The sequence below is a fragment of the Megalops cyprinoides genome, chromosome 11 (assembly GCF_013368585.1).
Source record: "Megalops cyprinoides isolate fMegCyp1 chromosome 11, fMegCyp1.pri, whole genome shotgun sequence".
NCBI classification, from domain to species: domain Eukaryota; kingdom Metazoa; phylum Chordata; class Actinopteri; order Elopiformes; family Megalopidae; genus Megalops; species Megalops cyprinoides.
In genome coordinates this window covers 25078874-25103850 of record NC_050593.1, presented here as the reverse complement: position 1 = coordinate 25103850, position 24977 = coordinate 25078874, and the positions used below count along the sequence as shown (strand labels likewise).

General features: G+C 42.3%; 1 protein-coding gene across 2 annotated transcripts; it reads right to left on the bottom strand.

The window, feature by feature from the left end:
• Positions 1–6316: 6316 nt before the first annotated feature.
• LOC118785722 (ubiquitin-protein ligase E3A) lies at positions 6317–23009 on the bottom strand. Of its 2 annotated transcripts, none has more exons than XM_036540620.1 (11): positions 22638–23009; positions 20587–20631; positions 15928–16241; positions 13566–14815; positions 12031–12175; positions 11377–11582; positions 10680–10844; positions 9419–9574; positions 9237–9310; positions 7736–7879; positions 6317–6555 (listed from the first exon to the last, which is right to left on the bottom strand). In XM_036540620.1, exons 1-11 carry the CDS (start codon positions 22712–22714, stop codon positions 6435–6437), a joined length of 2697 nt encoding a protein of 898 aa, XP_036396513.1. In that variant the 5' UTR covers positions 22715–23009; the 3' UTR covers positions 6317–6434. The 2 variants fall into 2 exon arrangements, with proteins under 2 accessions (XP_036396513.1, XP_036396514.1); XM_036540621.1 differs by having other exon boundaries at positions 15928–16045; positions 22638–22647.
• Between the last annotated feature and the right edge of the window lie 1968 nt (positions 23010–24977).

Sequence of the window (24977 nt, the reverse complement as noted above, 5' to 3'; positions counted from 1 at the left end):
AATGAAGAGATAGGGAGCTTATTAGGAAAGGATGTGGTCCAAAGATTTAACAGTGAGAACAATCATAAGTAAAGGGCTGATGTGGGTGGATGCTGCCTTTGTACTTTATGCAACACCACACAACCCTTCACTCTACCCGCAGTGGGTCTTCATTAGAGATCTTTGATGTGAAAGCAAAAGCAGCACAAGAATTCCTTTTTTTTTTCTATTTTTCTTTCAAAGCATTCCAGGTAGAGAGGCTCTGCATCATGGATGCTGAGTCATGTTAAAGAGCTGTGGATGAATTCACTCATTAGATTGGGCACAAAATAAGGTGACTTTGTGTCAGTAATTTTTGAATATAAAAGAAACCTCCCTGGAGCATTGGATGGTAGCGGACTAAGCAGTTTGAAATCTATATACTGATGCTCAGCAAGTATACTTGAGGACTGGTTTCACTGGAACTTTATATACATTTATTTAAATGTGTGCAACATAATTTGATTTATGCACCTTTTTAGCATGTTAAAGCTTTCTGATAAATAAATACAACCACAGAAAATTGTGTGTGTGTGTTTCTGTAAATTCTGTGATTACGACTTCTTAGATTACCAGATCCCCTTATTCGCCCTTAGCGGGCTCACTGGCCAGTTTTCAATTACCACTATCCCACTACATATGGCATATCTTGCAGTACTGTTCTGAGCTGAAAAGCCACAAACCACAGGCTCTGTGCTGGATTAGTATTTACATCTCTGCAAATAACTAAAAAAAGTCTGGCCTATAAAACTTTTTCATTTGTGGCTAAATGAAAACATGTGCAAAGCCTTAGTATAATAATGTCCAGCCTTAAACTCATTAGGACCTCTACTTTCCCATGACTCCTTGTAGCATGTTTCTATACATTCTTCTGTTTCATTAAGACAACTTGTTATAGTAAAGACCTGCAAAAGTTGTCAGCTGTTCTGATAACCCTGAATTGAACTGTGGACAGAAACAGTAAGGCATTCTCATGGGCGGGGCAGTCAAAAGTGACAGGCCTTCTTGTCACCAAGCAATCCACTCGCCTCCTTAACAACGAACAATAAGCCTGGGCAGGTTGCACCAGTCTGTCAACAGCAACCAGCCGCTCTCCAAAGCAATGTGGAACAAACACTTCAACAGAACTTGCCAAGGTGCCCTGGTTGTGCTCAGTCCCGATTTATCTCACGTTTGACGGGCTACTTGAGCCACACAAGTGGCCAGACACAGTGTGAAGATGGAGAGGACTAGGGACTCAGAAAAATCCCAAAGAATCATTTCTTTCCACTGGAGGGAGGAGGCCATGTTGAAGAGACAGCTCAGCTCTCTGGAATCCATGAAGAAGCAACAGGAGGCATCCTTCAGCCTGGATCAAAGGATCCTGTTCACCCGCTTCCAGACCAAGCTGCGGCAGTCGGAGCTCGCCCGGGCGCGACGAGAGGGCGATAAAGAGCTAATCCAGGTATTGAGCGCTAAAGACTTCTCCTTCAACACCACGCTCGCAGATGGCGTGGAGAGGGCTGTCAGGCAGATAGTGGGGGTGACAGATACTGATTGGTGGAGGCGTTCTAGCCAACGCACACCTGCGGGACTGGGGAGAGGCTGCTCAAGGTCAGCCTGTGGACCCCCAAGGTCAACGTTCAGCAGAAGTACATGGCATGGATCACTGTACACAGGGGGAGCTGCCCGACAGGGAGAAATGAGATCAGAATCCAGCCGCCCAGGAAGGAGTGTTTCTTTCCTCCCGTCACGGCCTGTCACCTGCGTCCTGCCGCCCCTGCAGAGACGACTGAAAACACGCCCTATCACTGCAACAGTGAGCTTCCAGACCATCAAACAGCTCCCAGACGATACCCAGACAGCAAGTGAAGAGCCTGTGGAGGGGGTAGGCAAAGACGACCTGCCAGCACCAGCAGAGGAAAGCTGTGCTGCGACTACCGACAGACACCGGCAAGACAACACACAAGGCAGGGTGCAAGACAACACTCTTGTAGATGACTACAAGGGGACAGAGGTGGAGGGAGAGGAGGGGGAGGAGGGAGAAGAGGCAGAGGAGAAGCCCCCCGCCATCAGAACCAGAAGACACGAGCTGGGTACAAAGGTAAGTCGCTTTGTGGAGAAGGTGAGGGACATGAAACAGCAGCAGGGCACGGTGCTGAGTGACTACTACTCCCAGAGACTGCGGGAGAGCCTGAGCGGCAGGCAGAGGGGAACTCCCCGCCCCGCCTGGGCCACGGGGGAGGACGAGGACAGGTGGCACCTGGTGGGCGGGGAGCTGGCCAGCAGGAGCATCACCATGCCAAGCCTGGACACGGAGCTCTCTCAGGAGGGCGTATCCCCTGACCTCCTGCTCCTGGAGAGCTACGGCGCTCTGATCACCAAAGAGAATAGGGTGGAGAGGAACTGGATAGACAACAATCCGTACTGCTGCAAGGATCCCTCACCATCACCTCAAAAGTGATGTTCCACATTTGCACGGACTACTGTCTGCAAGGAAAATCTTATTCTGTCTAAATGTTTTTTTTTCATAAAAGAACAATATCTAAAATGTTCCCTTTGTTGGTATGGTTAAAGATATTACTAGCTTATGTTAAAAGATACCATAAGCTGAAGACAAACTGATTGCAGACATAGTTGAAACAAGCCACTGAAGCATGTGTCTAAATGCCTCCCACATGCTTTTTGTAAAAGAAAGGCATGAATTGCAGGAAAAGTGTGACCTTCAAATTCATGCCCCAGTGATCACGTAAATATCAGTCAGCTATTGCTTCACACAGTGTCCACTACAGTTGCACCAGTATTTATAAGAATCAACGTGAAAGACCAAAAACTTATCTTTTAACTGTGACCGAATGTTTTTTTTTCTAATAAAAATGTAATTATGACAATGAAATGTATCACTTTTACAATTACAGCAAACTTAACTGTAAAACACAATTTTTTTCTGTATCAACTGAAAATCTGATTCTTACCTAGCTGTGTGTTCCTGTTTCATAGCTATAAATATTGTGCATGTTAGAACTTTACTAGACAGCTACAGTTGATGGTCTTTGAGATCCACTCCACACCTTAAGGAAATGGGCATGGAAAAAAGAAAAGAATCTTTCATTTGGTGGCCCAGATCAGGCCAGGGAGCTAGAGACAACAGAGCGGGAAAAAAAGTAATGGGAAAGGGAGATGGATAATCAAAAAATTCATCAACACTTTTTATTGATCCTATAAATGGCTCAGCAGGTAACCCGTGTGTATGTGTGCAAACTGTTGACCGTCTTACACCTTAAGTGCAACAACTGCATAAGGCCTTTACCTGAAATGGTCATAGCTGTAATATTGAGTGTTCTCTTATTTTAACATAATCTACTGAGGGTCAGGCAAACAAACCAAGCCTAAGAGCATCAGTTATACTGAATGCTGTCTCTAAGATGTTGACTTATGTTAACTGTGATCATGGCTACAACATGTGAGAATGAAGACTTTTGTAAGTTTGTTTGCAAACATCCTTTTTTACAAGTAAGTCTGCAAGAAAGTCCCCCAGAGTCTTTATGACCAGATCAGGAGTAACACTCATAAAGACAAAAGAGGAGTTGATTTACAGCCATTGTGACATGCATCAAAATGTAGAAACCATTGCTGTACCCCAACTCAGTCCGTAATCACTCAATTAGTAATTAGTTGAGGGACATACCACAGCAAGAGCTACCAATAAGCAAAGGGAAATCGCACACTACAAAAATAAGCAGTTTTTCACTTTAAACATAAGCAACAGATAAATAACAAAATATATTTTTGATGCATCTGTGAAGTACTTTTCCTTATTATTTTTACAGCATGCAAGTTCCTTTTACTCACTCAACAAAATCCATCCAGTAATCACATACAGACAAAGACAAATGTTTTGTATGTATGCCTCCCTCAACTGTTAACAATCAATAAGGCCCAGGTCACCTGGCAACGGTCACAGGAGTACAGCCGTCTTGCACACTCCGTCACTTGAGAAAGGCCGTTTCCCAAGGTTTACCTTGGTGTACATGTCACAGCTTCTGCAAGGTCTCCTCATTCCACATCCACACCACGGCCCGTGGCTTTTCCCAAGATTACCTGCCACAGCAGACCTCAATTAAAATCACCATTTACTCTTCCCGAGGGACAGGATGAAAAATACAGCCACTTTTATTTAGCATCATGATTACACACCACACGTTATTGTTGCCTTTTTTGATTAATCTTTTTTTTTCTGAGAATAACTTTGTTCAGATAAACCTACAAACAATGAACTGCTTCCCTTAGGAGATCTGTTTAAACGTCACATTTCCGCTTTGCTGGGCTCCTCTCTGGAGTTGTGATGCCTTCAGGTTGTGCAGCAGCAGCAGCAGCAGCAGCAATACAACCACAGGTACATGAAATTAAAACAGCACAATCCAAACACACCAAAACCAAAAAAAAAAAAACAGGTGGATCAGGGGCACGGAGGTGGGGTGGAGGTCGGATTGCGTGCACTTTGGCACACCTGTATAGTGGTATGATCCGAGCTATTCGACAGTCTTCCTCCCAGACACACACGTCCAGGTTGAGCGACTGTGAAGTGAATAAACTAGCCACTAAAATATTAAAACAAACAATACTGTTCAACATAGCACTGTAGATGGCATTTCACAAATTGGCTTTCAAACGTTCAATGTCTGGAGTCCTACCTAAAAGAAAAAACTAAACAAACAAAAAAAAACATTCCTTATGAAAGCTCCCCAGAAAGAATGAAAATGGATGAGTGGATGTTTTGTCTTTGAACTGTGGGGAAGAGGAGGACGACAGATGTCATCTCCTCTTGTTAATCCAAAGTAAACACAGTTGGAGGTTTTTAAAGGTCAGCTGGCAAATTCTGATTCTCCAAGCACAGTATACCTTGGATGTAAAGGTGCCTGAGACTGGCCAAAAGCAGCAGCACAAGTTGCCAAAGTGGCATGTGATGACATGGTGGCAGTTATGCTCATGTGATAAAGGCGGGCCTCTTCGAAACACAGCGAGTATGCATTCCGACAGCATCTTTCCTGAATTTAAATTGGCACGTAGAGCTGTTCTCTGCAAAAAAATAAGTGCTGGATGAATTGTTTTCAGAAAAAAAAGTCAGTATTGGAAAACGAAAAACACAGGAAACGTGTTGGGATGGCTGCACCAAGCACACACCAGGTAAACAGCCCTTCAAAGGCAGACTGGCAAATGTGCTGTGTGCCCAACCACTTTGCACTTTCTCTGTGTTTTGTTTTCTCATAGAATAACCCTAGCTGCCTTTTAAATATTCACAGCTGGTAAAAAAAAAAAAGGCTAACTGGGAAGACTTTCGATTGATGCTTGCAAAAAATTAAAATCTCACGGTAACAGGCTGTACATACAATTCACTAACATTCTGAAAAATTTGTAAGTGCACTTTCACACGCAAAAATATTAAACATCAATCTCTTTACTCTTAAGCGCTGTGTATGGTTTGCTTGAAAATACATCCTTTTTGGGGAAGAGGATGGTGTAAACTCTCAAAAAACAACTTTCTAGCCTTTTAGAAAATGTGAAGCATAATGGAGCAATGAGAAAACAAACAATTTCGAGGCTAAGGTCGTAGTCTGCTGAGTGGGGTATGGTGCAGTGAAAACTCGGGCAAGGGGCGTGACGAGACACGTGTTTGGGGTGACGATTTGGAGGTTTCTAAATATTCCCAGAACTCACCTCCATTATTGTGTATGGATGGTAGCTCTTTGGGAGTTCTTTGGGAGAACTTCAAGAGCAAGGGTTTTTGTCATGGTGGGTCTGTATTAAGGGAACAGGAGCTGCCCAGACACAGAAACTTTGGGGAATGGGGGGGGGGGGGGGGGGGGGGGGGGGCATTAGGGGGTGAAAGTAACAGAGCTGGAGACTACAAGATTAAAGGTTTTTTTTTTCTCTATTTCTTTTTCGTACAAATGGATTTTTTTTCCCAATATTACATGTTCATTTTTGAACGCTTTGATCTTAAGCATACCCAACCATCCCTCCCCCACAAAAAAAGAAAAGGAAAAAAAAAAAGTTACAGTACACTCCAGGCAGACATCAAAAGAACTGATTTAACCCTTAAAATAAATAGTAAGGAAAAAATCTTTTCTGTACAGACAGGGAAATATGTAACACAGTCACATGAGAGGGGACCAAAAAAGAAAAAAAAAAAAAAAAGGTTTGATCATATGTGGTTTCTCTGCTGTTCCCACTAATCCCGGTTTCAGCTGGATGGCAGACACAGGCACAGGACAATCGGAGCTCAATAACCCTTTTCATTTTTCCTTTCTTTTTTCCTTTTTTTTTTTTTTTTTTTTTTGCTTGTTTCTCTATTATTGTTGTTTTCATCGCTTCCCAAAAGTGGATTAGTTCTGCGCGGGCGGGCCGTGCCGTGTCCCTGCTCCTGGGCTCTCGCCTCACAGCATACCGAACCCTTTGGCGTAGGTGATGGCCTTCAGCAGCCTCTCTCGCAGCTTCTCCTTGGTGCTGTACTCGGGCAGCAGCAGGACGTTGAAGCAGGTGTGGGACGTGGGCAACCTGGGGACAGCGGAGGGGAGAGCGGGGACGACACCATGTTACAGCGAGTCTCAGACTGCTTGCTATAAAATGTACACAGTAAACCTCACAAACCTGGCTTGGTCGAGGAAAAAAAAAAAAAAAAAAAACATCACCGACCATCATCAGCCCCCATCCCTGAATATACCCATCACCTTTAACTACATGATGACTCATCAGTCTTCAAACTGCACATCATGTATCAGTGATATTAAACTAAATTGTAAATCAGAAGGGCTTAATTCTGGCTGCAGCAATTCGATCAATTGAAAAGATACAACTGAAAAACATGAAATTCAAAGGCAGGACAGCCACAATTTATACAGTGTTACTGAAGGTGTAGATAACTACTTTCATGGATATGTGGTCCTGCTGGCTATGTAGGCATTCCAGGTTTGTTAGAAAATTAAATACTATTTTTTTATGGCTGAGATTTTGCTGATAATCTATCCATTATTGCAACTGCACTGATTTGAATGCAACATCAAAGAAAGAACTCAGGAAAATCAAAGCAGTCACACTGGCACATTAATGACTCAATGTATTTACTTTTGCTGTTTGTCTCAGGTCTCTGCAACAGACCACACCAGCTAGCACATGATAGATGGTATGTCCCATCTGTGTGTTACAAAGTGTGATGGGTACATTTCTTGAAAATGTAGTTTCACTAGAAGCTACGATATTCCAGAGGTTTATTTATAGTCCCAATCCTTTTCCCATTCCAGAAGACAGAAAATTGCATGTAAATTTTAAAAATGCAATTTGTGTAGTTCTTAAAGGTCTAGATTATTTTTTTTCCATTTAGCAGTCTTGCTGAGTGTTAAGTCTGTCATTTTATATTGCCCCAGCATGACACATTACATTATTTAAGCCCTTTTCCAGGACGACTTGCAAAGCTTTTATTTGCTATACAGTGCTTATATTTACACCAAACAATTAATAGAATGCATTTATGCAGCTGGTTTTCTTTATGCAATGTGGAGCGCTTTGCTCTAGAACATAACAGAAGCGTACCATCAATAATCAGAACCAACAACGCTCTGGTTCAGAATCCAGTGCTCTAAGCACTACATCACATTCATAACCATGGTGCTGTTCAGCACACAGCAGCCATCCTAAGCCTCTCTCTCAGGTGCCCCCCCGGCCCTGTGCAGTGCCTCACCTGTCTGTGTCTGGGCCGTTTTTAGCAATGATCATCTTCAGTTTGCCCAACCCTCCCACAGGGGCTCGATCCGTGCCTGTGGTGAACTGCAGAAAGAGCCTCTTCTGCTCCTCCCCAAAAGAGTGCACCGTTTCCCAGAAGTCCCTGACAATGCATGCAAATGTAATGTTATCATCATCATCATCATCATCATCATCATCATCCTTTTCTCTGCTCACAGCCATTGAGGGCTTCCATACTTCTTAAAGGCAAATTATAAAGAAAATTTTAATTTCAATTACTCCCACTTCTATCAAATTTATTTATTAAAACATCATACTCTACATTGCATTTACACTGCTAGTTTACATCTATATTAGCAAACTATTGTCATTTGTCAGTTTTGTCTTCTTGTTATTATTTTTCTCAAACCAAATTATTATACAACCATATTATTATCTTACTCTCATCACAAAACATGGATAACCACAGCTTTTAGGATGTACATGCTAATTGCACTTTACCAGTTGAAAACAGCAGGTGTACACTTGTTAACGGATGTTACCACTATTTGCACTTTATTTACACCCTTTGAAAACTGCAGAGAACTTCCGTAAGAATCAGTCAAGCGTCACTAATAACGTCTGTCCCATAATAACTATTCAAATTAGTCAGTCCATATATCCTTGCTTTTGGGTGCTACATTTCAGTCAGTTGCAGGAAAAAAAAAACAACATTGTTCTGCTGCTTTGGTGAAAATGCTTACTCTGAAAAAGTTGCTTTTTGATGAACAAGAGTTCTTCTCCCTTACTGAATAAACTTTGAACACGCAGAATCCGCTAGATATTAACATACTGACATCTGTCACAACAATACTATTATGGCTGACTTCTGACAGGTAGGTGGTGTCATTGTGTCGGCCTGTGTTTGAAATAATCAATTCAACATGAGAAATTAGTACAAATTAAATAACAAATTCAACACTGAAATTTAGTGCTTAGGAAGCTATGGGACATTCAATGACTCAGTCCAATAAACAAAATTAGGAAAATTAGCACCAGTGCTTGGCAAGCATGCTAAAAAGATGCCTTTGATGTCAAAGCCATTTTCTAAATAATCTGGCAAGTGTTTGTGCTCATTTTGATTCATGTTTCCTTCCCTCGGTGTTCTACATTAATGAGAATAACACTGTCTCCAGCTTCACTTTCATATCCTCTCAGCATGAATGTGGTGGGCACAAAGCACAACCACAGAGAAATTTAGCTGAATACTGTTAAACAAAACAGTCCACACACACACACACACACACACACACACACACACACACACACACACACACACACACAGTAAACCATAAGCAGCACCTCCTGCCTTCAAATTTTGCTTACAGACTAACATATTGGAAGAAGAAATTTAAATGGAAATAATCTTAATTCATCATGCGACCCACTTTTCAATAACAGGACCATCTTGGCCGCATTAAACGCTCCATTCACTCAAACTATCCAAAATATCTCCTTACTTAATGATAGGCGAATCCCTGCTGTAGCCGCCATCATACTCCGTCGTTTCTTCAAGTGCTTGAAAATCTAGGTTCTGGGTACACAGAAGGACACAGGCAAGTGTTTGAATGAAGGGCGACTGGAGGACCACACATGAAAAATGCTTCAGTCTCCAAATTTCCCAGAACTGTGGGGCTCTTACCCTGCTTCCACAGATGAGTAGCTCAATTTCTTCTGGCCGAAATAAATACTTTAAAGGCGACTCGTTTGTGACCATGTGAAAACCTCTTCTGAAGGCCTTAAACTGCTTTTCTACGCTTTTGTTGAGCATGTAATCAGCATACTGAGCAACAAACTCCTGCATTGGAGAAACAAAACAATTAGCCTTTGTCGTTTCAAGAAACAATCCTGAAATGAGTTGTTTAGCCCTTTTTTTGCCTTGCATAACATTGGTACAATTCATACGCATAAACTTCATCCAAATAAAAGGGTCTGCAAATACACTATATGGACAAAAGTATTTGGATGCCTGACCATTACATTGTAATAACACTGGATTCAAATACATATGCTTTAATATGGAGTTGTCCCCCTTTTGCAGCTATAACAGCTTCCACTCTTCTTGGAAGGCTTTCCACAAAATTTTGGAGTGTTTCTGTGGGAATTTGTGCCCATTCATTCTGTAGAGCATTTATGAGGTCAGGCACTGATGTTGGACAAGAAGGCCTGGCTCACAATCTCCGTTCCAGTTCATCCCAAAGGTGCTCGATGAGGTTGAGGTCAGGGCTCTGTGCGGGCCAGTCAAGTTCTTCCACACCGAACTCATCAAGCCATGTCTTTATAGTCCTTGCTTTGTGCACTGGGGCACAGTCATGTTGGAATAGAAAAGGGCCTTCCCCAAACTGTTGCCACAAAGTTGCAAGCATAGCATTGTCCAAAATGTCTTGGTATGCTGAAGCATTAAGATTTCCCTTCACTGGAGATAAGGGGCCTAGCCCAAACCCTGAAAAACAGGTGTGGCCAAATACTTTTATCCACATAGTGTATGTCAACCTTTTATTTAAAATATCGCTTTGCTTCAGTTTATGGTCATGATTACATTTGGTCAAGAGAGCAAAGAACAGGTTTAACAATATCACTGACTGTAAATGCTTTTACTCCACTGCACCTGATGTTCTGTTCACTTTCTTCTCTGAACACCCATTTTAGCATGTCATTTGCAGTGACTGTGGAATGTGTCTCCATTAACTGAACAGAAATAAAACCCGTTAAAGTTTCATAATTTTTGTGGAAACGTAAAATACTGACATGCCTTATAGTGATGTATACTGACATATACATAAAATTGTACACCGCAATACATACATTTGAAAGAAATGGCACCACTGCACCAATAAAATCAACCACATGCACTAAATGTCCTGTTTTCCAGGCAGCTTGGAGAGAGACGGGTGGTCATTCACCTTTCTGTTTTCATTGGTGACAGGTATTTTGTCTCCATTCTCCCGTAAGTTATGCATAAGAGGGTTCCCAAACAGGTCGGTCTGGGATATCTGAAAGGTGATCATCATGTCCTCCTCAACACTACCCTCATATTCCAGCAGGTCCTTCAGACTCTGGTAAAGGACCTGCAAGAGACACAGAAACTCGCTATATTTCCCTTACACGAGCAAATATGTGGTCCATTGACAGGGGCTGGCCTAATAACTGCTATTTAAAGGACTTTTTTAAACCAACAAAACTACAGTATACAAATCCTACATATCCTAAACACATTTAATTTAATGTTGACCTTCAGTAAACAGTTGAGCAGAGATGAAATATCAGAATTTAAAAAACTTCTCCTGTGTGTATTGCAAGGCATAGTGTTACAAGAGTTTCTTTCCAATATGCAGACCTCTACTGAAACTAGTGTGCTTACCCCTACAATCACCCACTAGAGACAGTATTACAATGAACTTTTTTCATTCTGTAATTAATATTTTTCTTTAATACCTGCAACTGCCAAACTCAAATGGTATTTGTTAAACCTGGTTTCTTAAATATCATTCTCATAAGTATACTGGCAATAATTTCAAACATTGAAAAAAAAGGTGATAATTCACCCCATAAATTCTCCTTTTTTACATGTTTGGGACATTAGAGACATTGGATATTTACCGGGTGAGAATCTGCAAGGTCACGGAAAGTTCCTTTCTTGCCCATCAGCTTCCTGTAGACCACCATGGGGAAGTGCACATCCAGGATGCAGTTGTTGTAAATGGCGAGGCCCAGGACGATGCCGATGAGCGTGAACTGGCCTTCCGTCTCAAATGAGGATGGGTTAAACCAGAACAGCCTCGTGGTTTCATCGTGTGTGAACATTCCTGCAGCACCCAGGGAAATCATAAAGGCAAGAACATGTACAGACAATGGACAACTTAAGACACCAAAGCTCACAAGCAAGACCAAGCACTTCAAAAAAGTGATTTACCAGACAGCGAAAGATTTTTTCCAAAATCTGTAGGATTTAGAATACTTATATATTTTTGCCATTAAATATAAATATCCAAGGGCCAAACAATAAATGTACAGCAACATGGGCAGTATGAAGTTCTCTTCATTATTCAGTCTGCCAATTACATCATCTACCTGGTTAAAATATACATATAATACTGATATTAATTTTCTCATTTGGCAGATCCAAAGAAGTGAATACTCTTCTACAGAATAGTTCCCAGAATAAAAACAACAGCGTTTTCATTTGCATCAGGATAAAAACAAATCTGAAAATCTAACAAGTAAAATAATTACACAAGTTACAATGCTTCTTACCAATGTCTGGGTTGAAGATCTCTTCCACTACAAGCTGAAAGAACTCTTTGGAAACTCCTCCTTCATCTACTCCCTGCTCTCCCTCAAACTCCACATAGAGCTGTTTCTTCAAGTCTGCAGGATTTTCCATGGCGATCATCTCAAGCTACAGAGAAAGAACATGAAATCAATGGGCACTGTATGCTCCACCAAACCAAACCTGGCCCGCTGAATTGCTTTCCATATCAGCTATATTTGTTGCAGTCTTGGTGAGAGCTAAACAATTCTGGACAGCTACAAGCTCGCTTTAATCCACTCTCAGAGAAGGGAATCATGCAGGACTCTACAGACCTTTCATATGTCCTGGACCAGGTTTAAGCAGACTCGGCCAAGACAAATGCTTGGCTGTGTCACACACACACACACACACACACACACACACAAACACAAAAAAAAATCTGAAATGGCTGTACTGATGGCATCCGTTCCCACAGAATGACTTATTCAAGGTTTTGTCATTGGTTAGATTTGGCTATATTAGAACTGATTATTCTGCTGTGCTGTAATTAGGATTTTTTCCCCCACAGCTCTTACAGTCAGCACAGCCGACAGCAGAACAGCGCAGTAAGATGCTGGCCTACATGGCAAGCGCAGCGCCACTCAGCAGCACAGAAGCAGAAACCATGTGCACATTCATGTTTGATCCAGAATGTGTTCAGCAGCTGGGACCGAAATCTTCCTTTTGGGAATCTAACTTTCTGGCAGCACAAGTTATAGAAGTGTCCAAATCAGAGGCATTAAACAGAAATTTAAAATGAAATTCCCCCACTGTGGTAGCCTAAATGCTAAACTCAGAAAACTGCAGTGTTGGGAACTGGTGTCTTTACATTATATTACATTACTGTCATTTAGCAGATGCTCTTATCCAGAGCGACTTACATAGGTTACAGTTTTATCAATTTATACAGCTGGATATTTACTGAGGCAATTGCAGGTTAAGCGTCTTGCCCAAGGCTATAACAGCAGTGCTCCAGCAGGGAACTGAACCAGCAACATTTCGGTTACAAGCTCTGCTCATCTTCCATCCAAAACATGAACTGAGATGCAAATGTGAAGAAATTACAGGTTATATGCAAGGTGTCTGAAGTGTGCTGAACTGCAGGCCAAGACACTTTATAACTTGAACGGGGTAAAACAATCAGCAATCAGCCCACTAACATCCATGACATTTCTTGTCTTAAAATTCAGATGGTAACAATTTTGTGATCGCAATGACCTCACTTGAACACTACCTAAGCCTTCAACACAAAAATCATGAAATTTTTTTAAATATCAGAATAGTGTATTATCCTTTCATGTGCCTCACAGAATGAGAAACAATAAGTCACGTTGCTATATTCATGCTCTACACATTGCAAGTATCAACAAGCCTCATACCCAAACTCTTAAGTAACCCACTGCGAAGTCAAGCCAGGAAAGAAAACCTTGAAATGACACTGTTACCACAGAATTCTATCACACACAAAAAAACGGCCGAGATGCCTCCCCTCACTTACCCTGACGAGGGCGTCATCGATGATGTGGTCTCTGCGCACCTTGAGCCGCAGGTAGGGGTTGAGCTGCTGGCCCTGGACCAGGCTGTAGAGCACAGTGATGCGCCTCTCGCTGTACATTCGGATCCGGTTGTCGTAGTAGAGGCCCAGGTTCTTGGTGACGGCGTTGAGGATGAAGGGGCAGGTCATGAAGGAGAACTTGTTCTCCGTCTCCACCTTGAAGAAGGTGTAGTCCTTGTCCATCTCCAGCACGTCGTTGAGTGGCTCGTTGACGAACTCCTCGAAGGGGATGAGCGGCCGCCGGCAGTCAGTGGTCTTGACGCCCAGCTCCGTCTCCAGGGGGTCGACACGGGGCCCCTTCTTGTTCCGACGCTCCTCCCCGAGCAGCTCCTGCAGCGTAAGCTCGCTGGACTCCGGGACGGGCTCCTCGTCCTCCTCCTCGTTGTTCTCCGTGTCCAGGTCCCCGCCCAGGAGGTTTGCATAGTAGATGATTTTCAAGCACTTGGTGGCCGCCACCACGGCGTCGTCGTCGTTCACCAGGTTGCGGCCGCTGAACTCGTTGCTGATGACCTTGTAGGTGATGAGCTGCTGGAAGGTCTCGGTCATGCGGCGGATCTGCTCGGCGCTGTACTGGGACCAGAGCCGCGCCAGCTTGGCCAGCGCCGGCAGGGGCAGCTTGCTCATGGCCTTGCAGAACAAGGGCAGGGCGATCTCCAGGTACTCGGGGCTGTGGAGGTTGCTGTTCTCCATCACTATGACGAACAGGTTCAGATAGTTGGGGTCCCGGGAGTACACGTTGTGGTACGTCAGGTCGCACTCCACGTTAGGCGACAGGTACACCAGCGCGTTGAGAAACGCCGCCTCGACCTTCTCGTTGGCCAGCAGTTTGTTATAGACCCTCCGCACCGCCTCCACGTCCACTGACACCTCGTCAGGCCCCAGCTTTTGAACGTTATTGTCCCCTTGTGCGGCTCCCTCTTCTGTCCTGGAAGAGGAGGCCTCAGAATCCTCCTCCATGGCAGCGGCGGAGCAGGCGGCCTTCTCCTTCTCATCCTCGTCCTTGTCCTCGTCCTTGGCCTGGAGGGACTTAAGCTCCTCCTTCGTGTGCTGCTTGGCCTTTCGGAAGCTCTGCACCAGGCCCTCGGCGCTGGAGAAGACCCGGCCAATGACGCGGATCAGAGGGGAGTAGTCCTCCTTCTCCCCACACATGTCCAGAATTTCATACACCTTCTCCTCCGTCAGGTAATTCAAATCTGTGAAAGCAGCAAACAAAATAATGAAACATGCGTTAGATGGAAGAGTTCCCAATCATGTCAGTTAGGGTCTCAAGAGATAAACATTTTCATTAAAAAGTATTAACAGTGGATTTGGTGCAGCTCTGTTAGGGATCATGTAGTATTCTTAGAGACCCATTTGTCTGACAGGTTTGTCTCATTTCCCTGAAGGCTTCAAGCAAACACTACCAGTGAACCACCCCATCAACGCTACCAAAAATTCACTCATATGTATATATACATTTCAAAACCTGAAAAAGACAGCTGCACTCCAAACACAGCCTCAAAAAACGCAAAAACACTTTGATCTATGCAGTGGCACACAATATCTCTTTCATCACGTAAACCGTTCCAAATCGGCCCCCTACACCTTCACAGCAAGCCTTTTGCTGTACATCACTTCTGAGGACAGGAATGTATCACATTTGGTTTGCGGCATTAAAACAGTGAGCATGACTAACACTTAGCACCTCAGCTGGCAAAATATGGATCTCCCCTGCTGGAGGCAGAGTGCAAAGAACAGTGGATTGAGGGTTTTTTTTTAATGTAGAGCTGTTAACTCACAGGTTCAAAAATAGTTCAAATGCTCTGAGAAGAACAGAGCAGGGGTGAGCTGCACTCAGATGATGGAAGGCTTCCAGTGCAGCAGGATACAGTCCCGCTGCTCTGGGATCAGCCAGAGGCATAATGCTATGTATCTGATACGGAAAACAGATGCCAAAAGAGGGCTGCTTCTGTCAAATCGGCTACGACTCCTCAATGTTTCAACATAGCATATAGGACACAGCTAGATCTGCGCCTCTTGTTAGCAGCTAGATGCCACAGAAGTTTTTTTCCATCATGGAGGTGTTTTAAGTGGTACATTACTTGGGTCAACTATATAAACTACAAGTATTTGTCAATCTGTACATTCCTGGACTGTGCTACATTTCACTCAGACTGTCTTTCTGACAAAGAGGTGAGAACGGCAACATTTTGCAATTGACTTTTTTTTATCTTAATTTGGTCCTATAACCATAGATCCATACAGGGCACATATACCCACAGTTTGACCCTACAACGGCGGTAGAAGCATGGTTGTGAGGGCTCACCTTTGAAGTCGTCCCTCGTGGGGTGCAGGTCTTTGCGGTTCATCTTCCTGTCACTGCAGGCGGAGTTGTGATGGGGTCCTTTGGCACTGTTCTCTAGATACGCAGAGCTGGCTCCTTTCTTGGAAGGGTGAGGATCACAGAGTTTGGCGTTAATCTTATACAGCTCAAGGGCCTTGACGGCGGCCGCATTGTTATCCATACGATGGAAACCGGGACAGGATGCACAGAACTCATTCGTGCAGGCTTCATTTCCACAGCCCTCAGTTAACTGGTGGTAGTAGCGCTCTATTAGATGCTTTGCGGCGGCTCGCTTCCTGCACCAGACATTCAAAACGGAAGCATAAGGATTAGTGCAGCCCTTCAGGTAGGCAGCCCAATCACAAAACCCACAGCAAGAACTGCATTTACACATGACAGACATCACTGCATCACTTCACTGCTTTAGGTTTAAGTAAGGAGGGGGGGGGGGGCATCGTTGACCACATTTGGTACAATTCACTTCAACTTGATGGTCAACCACCATCTTCCACCTCGCATATTGTACAAAATCTCAGTAATACAATGGACCACAGTTAAAACCACAACATATAAATTCACTCCATCATCACTTTTGAACACACATTGCAGAAAATTTTTTACATAGGTTACATTCAGACATCAAAGTGAATCAAGACCAATACTAACCAATACATCAATAAACAGTTATTGGCTAAAAGCCAATTGACGCCTTTCTGTTCTGCGTTTTAAAACCATGAAGTGATTATAAACAGTGTCAAATGACTATAATCTATGCTTCCTGTATTTCCAAAGAGGTGAAAGCCACTGTTTTACATTACAATACAGCAGTGTTGTATTCATTACATTGTTTACTTCATTCTGAATATCAACCACACACACATTTTAAAAACGGTTGTAAATACTGAATTCCAGGCTTCCAAACTACAGTAATTCATGGTACCCAGGCAATGCTATGGTGGCTATAGCTTGTTGAAGAAACAAGTGTAACAAATTACAGTAGCTTATCACAAATTAAACTATTTTATAGGCTCTAGTCCGAGAACTACTTTCTATACAGTTAACCCCACTCTATAAATTCTCATTTGCCCTGGAAGAATCGCATGGATATAACAATTTATTTCAGACATAATACATAGTCTCCCTCCTATCATTACCGAAGCAGCAAACAAGCATTTTGTGTCTGTGTGGCTATGAATCCCCACATGCCACAGGAAACATGAGAAATTCCCAGGCTGTAAGTAATTTCATGTTGTCAAAGTTAAGGGCAAACCACCCTGCTATTCGACTGCAGAGGCCTCAGTTTGGGGTGCACAGAGAGATCTGAAGAAGACGCCACCAGACTCAGAGGATTTGCTCAGTGTCCACATTTGATACGACCTGCAGCAAAACCTTCTGATGCCCAAAGCCTCCAAATGAAAATACTTCCAGACGGAACCACTCATAGGGTGAGACTGAACCAGGTCCCTTTGACTCTGTGGGGGAATCAATAACCCTGCTATTGATTAAACCGTGAGGAAACAGCTGAAGTAAGATCCTGTGGTGACAGCATTACAGTGAACGCGGACAGTGGCTTAAAACATAGTTTTAAAGTGTGCACATGGGAACTCTCTACTCCTCCTGGCATTACATCAAAAACACACTGCATAATGCTTTACATTCAGTGATGAAACTCTGAGTGCCTGACAAAGGATGCTTACTCTGTCTGACAGAGAAAGACTGGATGGCCCTTGCCTGTGAAGCTTACCCTGGAGAGCTCTGTGCAGGATCACTCAGCAAACAGTTTCAATATGGTTCTCAAAGCATTCTCGTCAGCTGCGACGTTACAATGAAAATCTCAGTTGATTTTTTTTTTTTTGATTTCCCAATCCTTCACTATAGAATAGAAAAAAACTGCCGAATGACTGGCGGATTTCCAGTGGAAAAAATTGCTCATCCAAAAACCCAGGCATTCGTATGGAAGCCCTTTATTATCACAGTCCCCTCTACAAAACTATCAGGAAATATATACAGACACACAAACTGAAGGAGCTAAAATCCACAATCATCAGCTTAAGTTTGATCATTAGATCTACACTTTTAATTTCTTTGCTCCGAAGACCATTCTGGACTTCTTTTCCTATTCTTAAATATTATTTTCACATCATATTTGGAGCAAATACATTAAGTTTATGTCTACATCTAAAAATATATCACGATAAATTACTTTTGCTTAGCAGACTCTCTTATTCACTCGCATAGCTTACAATTTTCATGTTATCAATTTACAGAGCTGAATATTTACAATTCAGAGTAAATACATTGGCCAAAGTCAAATAACTTGGCCAAGGGTACAACCGCACTCTATGTGTAAACTATATGACGTGCCACAGCAAAATGTTTACACCAATCTGTTCAATCAAATTTTTGATATTATGCCACAGAATGTTATTTCCACAGAGGATAAATTCTTTGAATGTATACAATGAAGACTGCACGTCCGCTGAGTTGTGAAACACTGCAACGGCAGCGATATTACAGTGGTTCAATAGGTCCGTGGTTAGAAAAGGTGCACAAATGTACATCTGAATACGAATTTCCCACGTCAGGTTTGTAGAATAAGCCGTCTGTGTGGAAAAATCAATTTAATTCAACATAGCACAACATTATTTGGTCTTCAGCTGCTGACAGATCTCACAAAATATGTAGGTATGAATGCAAAACATGTAAAAAGCACAAATAAAAAATTACAAATAGCAAAAATGAGATGCAGTGCAGCATGGAAAGACATCTACCTATATTCCTGAAAAGATTATGAAAAATCTTTAGGTCTGTAAAATTAATTACAAAAACAAAAGTCATTTTCATATTAAATATTTTGACGGAGTTGTAAGACCGAATGAACGTGCACTGCTGCAACTTAACAAAGCTTTGCGTAAGTCTGTTTTTCAATGTTATATTTAGGGGGCTCCCGAGTGGCTCTCACAGGACCTGTTCCAAGTGCAGGCCGAGCCCTACAGCCCAGCTGTTTGAATGCTATTCCAGCTTTGACTTCTCTCAGTTTCAAAGAGAGTGCGAAATGGACAAGAAATTGCAGGAAATTTCAGATACCAGGAACCCTGCCCTTCGATATGACTACAGCATATTTTCGAGACATGGACATAAACATTCATGAGAGATGTTTACTTTAGTTAGAATAGGTTTTCAGTTGCCTGATGGTTGAGCCAGTTGGCTAGGATCAAAATCAGATGACACAGAACAGGTTGTAGCTTCTAAGTTAGAAGTGAAATGTATCAAGATTAGAATCATTACATGACGTCTTTGGTTAATTTCAATGAGATCACGCGATTTTGAGGGTGTTATTTTCAGCAGTTGAGCTTTGTGCATAGTTTCAAACTATTCCACCTTGCTGATACAGACACCAAGAAACATTAGTTGACAATTCAATGGAAGTGTTAATTAAAGGAGGTGGATTAATATCCCTTTTCCAGTAGTGTGCCATGACGTACCCAGGCTATTTCAAGGAGAGCAAGATCTGCAAAAGTCTCCCTATTTAGCATTGCTTGCATCTCCATCATTGGACCTAGGAGTGGGGAGCTGGGAATTACTCCACAGAGATGCTTAATTTCCATGCATCATCAGAGCACCACTCCAAAAAATGACAGACATGGAGGACTTAGAAATGTTTCCTTGCATCCCTCTTACAACAGGCAATTTACACATCAAGGTGAGGAAGTGGCTGCAGTGTGAATCCAGACTTTGTTCTCTTGTGTATAAAAAGCTTGTAACAGTGGGGGGACATTTGTATGGGATGCCATAAAGTCAGTACCACTGCGGTGTATGTCCTTTTTCATCTCCTCTCACAGGCACTCATTCTGAGCGCAAGGTGAGCCCACCCAGCTCAGACCCTAGTTTGAGGCTGGGCTGTGTCATTAGCTGACAATGACCAGGAGGTCACAACGGCTCAGCATAACTGGCTCCTGGCTCCTGGCCCCTGGTGCAAAGTAGGTTATGTCAGCCAGGGTCCCCTTACTGTACCAGTCAACAGTAGGCCCAGTACCCATCAGACACCTATGAGCTGCTCTAATGATGTCAGTGGTTATGCGCCTATCTTCCATTCACCATTTACCCACTTGTAGGTGCACTGTGGGACCTGTGCTATGGAAAACAGCTGTTGGCTGCAATTGAATAAGAGGAATAAGGGGGAAAGCATTAAAAAGTAGCATATATTATTAGTTAAGGTTACAGGGCCATAAATGTCACGTGTAGTTTGTGCTTGTATCCCATTACTAAAGACAAACGTGAACCAAGACTTATTCTGCGTTTCAGAGAACAGCACACTAATGGAAAAAGGGATTAACTCTCCTCCAACTGAAACACAGCTCTGCGCTCAAGTATTTCAACTGCAAGCAACAGGCCAAATCATGCCTCCATAATGATTCCACATACTTAGCATCTCCCACCATAAGATGACCAAGGTGATGATTTACAAAATGCATCAAATTTAAAAAAAAAGGCATGCTTTTGGCAGAGCGCACACATGACAATCAGTCTATCAATATGTTGCTGGAATGAAAACCAGAGAAAGTAAGTAACAAATTATGCAGATGTTAAGTTGCTGAAACTGGGAGCATGTGATGAATAAGCCCAAAGACTGGCACTTACATTCGGCTTGCTTCAGGGTTTTCTGTGTCAGACTCCTCTAGCGATCTGTAAAATAAGCAAGAACAGATTCTGGCAGTGAGGACCAATGTCTGCGGGAAGAAAAAAACATAGATATGTAAAAAAAGTTGCTTAACTAGATTTGGTATATAACAATGAAAGTTCACAAGGTCGCAGGAGACTCAAAGCTGCCAGAAACCAAGGGCTGTAAGCAACCCGTGTTGCAGAGAAAGCCGGAACAGAGCACTGTGGGTGGAAGTTTTTCACTTTCCTGAAAGGTACAAAGCTTTTCCTGTGATGGCCCAATCATTCTAGTAATGTGCTGTGCCTACATTTGCAGAAGAGCATTACTTTTCTCATTTTTTTGTCATAGTTTTATGTTCCTCAACAGCTGGTAGTGAATTAATTAGTTACCTACTGATAGTAGAAGCAGAAAAAGGAACAGAAATTGTTGAGGGTAATACATATAAATGTAAAACATACATATACTGTGGTTAATCTTCAACATGTATTACATATATAAACTGAAAGTACTAATAATTATAATTTACTAGACATGTGTAACCCTCAAGTCTTCTGAAAAACAAAATTATTTTGTGAACAATGAAACTTTGTACTGGGCAATGCTACTGCAATGATATACAATTTAATATACATTTTTTGGCATCACACTTGTTATTCCTCTTTAATGAGGACTACACACAAAGACACAGGGCATTGAATGAGTTGTCATCAGGAAAAATGAAACCTTGCAAATTATGTATGTCAATAGGTTTTACAAACTATTTAATTACTATTACCAAATGAAATACTGAAATGTATTATCATCCTCATCATTATTCATCATAATTAACTCTGATCTACTCCCTCATCAGCATCCTATATAATAATAAATATTAAAACGTATAAAATTTTAATATTCACAACCTACAAACCAAAACTGAAACATTTTTCAAACCACTTTAATCTAAATAAAGTATCCCTTCCTGAAAATAACCACTGTTCCAATAAATAATGAAATGCTGACAAGATTTAGATGGCTCGCTGCCAATGTTATCGCTAAACAAACAGGTCCTGCAGAATATCGCAAATGAACAACACGATAATTTGGAAATAAAAGGTAGATCGATCCTATTAGCTAGCAACATCACCTGTCAGTGCATTTGCTTGCTAGGTAGCTAGCTAGCCATTAATATACTTAACAGTATTTTCACGTTGCAGGCTGACAGCTAGGGATATGCGGGGTAAGGTTAAGTGAGGCCCCACGCAATCAGCTAAACTTGTTTTCATCAAGCTCCGTATCAACGCTATCAGTGGTCACAGGCGGGAAAATGCACTTTAAATGAAAGTAAACAGATTCAACTAACTACGTCACTCTCGCAGCTAATACAGCAAACGGGTAACTAGCACATTAGCTTTCCAGCTATCTATCTGGCTGGGGGATATGGTAAAACACCACTTAGCTAACGTTAGCTAGCTGGCTAAATACGTGTTGTTTACTTACAGATACGCCGTATCTATAGCGTAATGACACTGCATGTTAACTACTGCAGTTCACTTTTAGACAGCTATCTAGACCAGTGAATGGCAATGTCCCCCTACACTTAGTTTCGCCTTTATGGCAATACATTCGTACTAGTTTGCTGACTAAGACTAAGACTAACTGCTGATTAAAATAGCTTGTAAGCTAACTTGTAAAGTAGATAGTTAACCAGACATTATATTTCCCTCACAAATTACACTTTCTGGCCTGAGGCTACCTTGCTATCCAGCTAGCTAGCTAACTGTACAACTGTCAAAACAGGACCTGACAAATACACAGACGATAGCTGGCTAGCTAGCACACGAATCTGGCATTGATGTAAAACCCGAGGCACAACTTTTTAAGAGAGTGCTTAAAACCAACACAGCACTGGATATTTTCGGATTGTCTTTCAGCTTCTAATAGCTGACGTGCTAGCTGTGTAGCTGTTTACAGCGATTCGACTCCCCTGGTTTCCCTGACTCGTCCGTTTCCCAGAAATCCCCGCTGCTCTCCCGTACCCCTCACCGACCTGTCGAATCCTCCTGCCAGGGTGGGTTCGGCCTGTGGTGGCGCACACTCACAGTCCTGCTTCTCGTCGGGATTCATACGAGACTTTCTCCCTCAGTTGTGCGTGAGCGCGTGTACGGCTGCGGGGTGTGCAAGTCCCTCTGAACACGACGACTTCGTCAACCGCGGCTACTGCTGCAGGTGCGCTCCGAATACAGGTCGCTAGCTGGCTAGGAGCGATTGCTGATGTATCATTTCAGGCCTGTTCCAGTCAGTGCTCTCCATAAAATAGCCTCTGCCATCTTGGTTTCTACAGGGCTTGCCGTGCACAAGGGGATCTATCCCAGCATGCCGTGTTTCTGACGAGGTTGTCTTCTGCCTCAGCGGTCTTCTTTTTCCCGAGCTGTTTTCCTTTGCGAAATCTGTCATCTATACTGGGCTTGTCTCCTTATTCGCTGTTTACTGCTTATCTCAGCATGACTTATCTATCTACATGACTTGTTTGCTCAGATGCGACTTATTCATTAATTTAGATCAGATAAACTGAATTTAAACACTTTCATTTGTGTTTTTTAAGCACAAAAATTAGGCAAAATGCACATTTGTGCAAAAATGTGCACATTCCAAGCAATGTATAAGGATTTAAAGACTTAAGCCCATGTTTACTTATGTTCATAAATAAACATGAGCAATCCGTTTATAAATGTACACTGAATTTTGCAAATATGGTACTGAACATCTTGGACTACTATTTTCTGAAGTGATGTGGGAATAGGGGTGTACATCTTAAAATAGACATTCATTAATTCAGCCTCGTGCAACATGTTTTGGGCAATCAAAACTGACAGCATACTGCTCCAAAATGCATTTTCGGACTAAAATGTGCGTATGTAGTGCCGTGCTCAAAGACTTAAATGTTTTTGGGCCACTTGCCACTTACATGTAGGCGTATGCCCCAAAACAGACATACTTTTAGCCTGGCCTAAATTGTTTTTAGGGTGCAATCCTAGCACACATTTACCACAAAGGTGTTGAGCAACATCCCCTTTTAGGTGTAATCCATTATCAAACATGTCAGAAATATGTATGTGATGTTAATTCTATGGAGTTAAATGTTTTTAGGTTACTTATATCTCAACTGGTATGTTTGCAAGGACACACTTTGGGTCAGACTATGGCTGGTTTTAGACTGGCCCAATATGCTTTTGAGGTGTACTCCAAGATTGAATTTACCACATATGCTAATGTAATATTAAAATGTGCAAAAATAAATGTGTTTAAGGGGTTAAATAGTTGTGCGGTTGTGTGATTTTTTTCTTAAATGACATGAGTGGCGAGGTACACATTGCCCATTCCTTCTTTTATAAAAAAAAATATGCCTTTAACACGCTCCCAGTGATTAATAACCAAAATCACAAAATTTCCCCTCACTCTCCTCAAGAAATCAGTGGATCAGAGCTGTATCACCCATTATACAGAGCAGTGAATATACACGTTTTCATGTGATATTGGTGTGCATGTGGAAAATTTGCTACCAGATCACATCCCATAAAGTATAATGGACCATGTTACGAGCACTTTGGTGGTTTATAAAGCTCACTCCTACTCACATAACAGCTGAGAAATATGTGTCATTTAACCTTGTCAACATAACACTAATATGCACGTTATAGCAGTAGATTTACTTGTGTGGTGATTTGCTAGCGGTTCTTTCTCTAAGAAACAGTGGTCCATGTTGTCATGTGACTGGCTAATAAGATGACAGTTCACGGGCAAGAAGACGCGGCTACGAAGTGAATTTACGCCCAGTGCGGTGAAATGACAGCTAGTTCTACAGCTAACTGCCCTTTTCCTTTGCAACACTGAGAAGAGTAGGAATGTGGAATGGTGGAAACACTGCTCCGGTGTAGAAATCCGTCACGGGAAATAAAATGATGAGGTTACTCGCGTGGTAGTGTGTTGAAATAGTTGGCAAGGTGGCTGGCTTGGCAATCGTATAGCCTTTTGCTTTCGAAGGAGTTTAGCAAGCAATGAGCCACCTTTACGGATTCTGTAGTTAGTCAAATTGACTTTGGCAAACTTTTTTTTTTTTTTTTTTTGGGGGGGGGGGGGGAATCATATGTGCGATGTGAGATGTACCGTGGCCCATTGCAAAGCGACAAGTCACCCTCTACTAGTCTCAAGATACCATACCTTGGCAATATGCCAGCGTTTCAAAAAAGGTAAACGGATGGTGGGAGGAAAGGGGGTGTGGGAGGTGTCGTTTTGCTGGTTCCAAACTTCTTGGGTGTTAAAGGTTATGTGGGAAGTTTTCCTAGTTATGTGTTGGTGTCATACTGATTTTGAACTGAGCTATATTTTC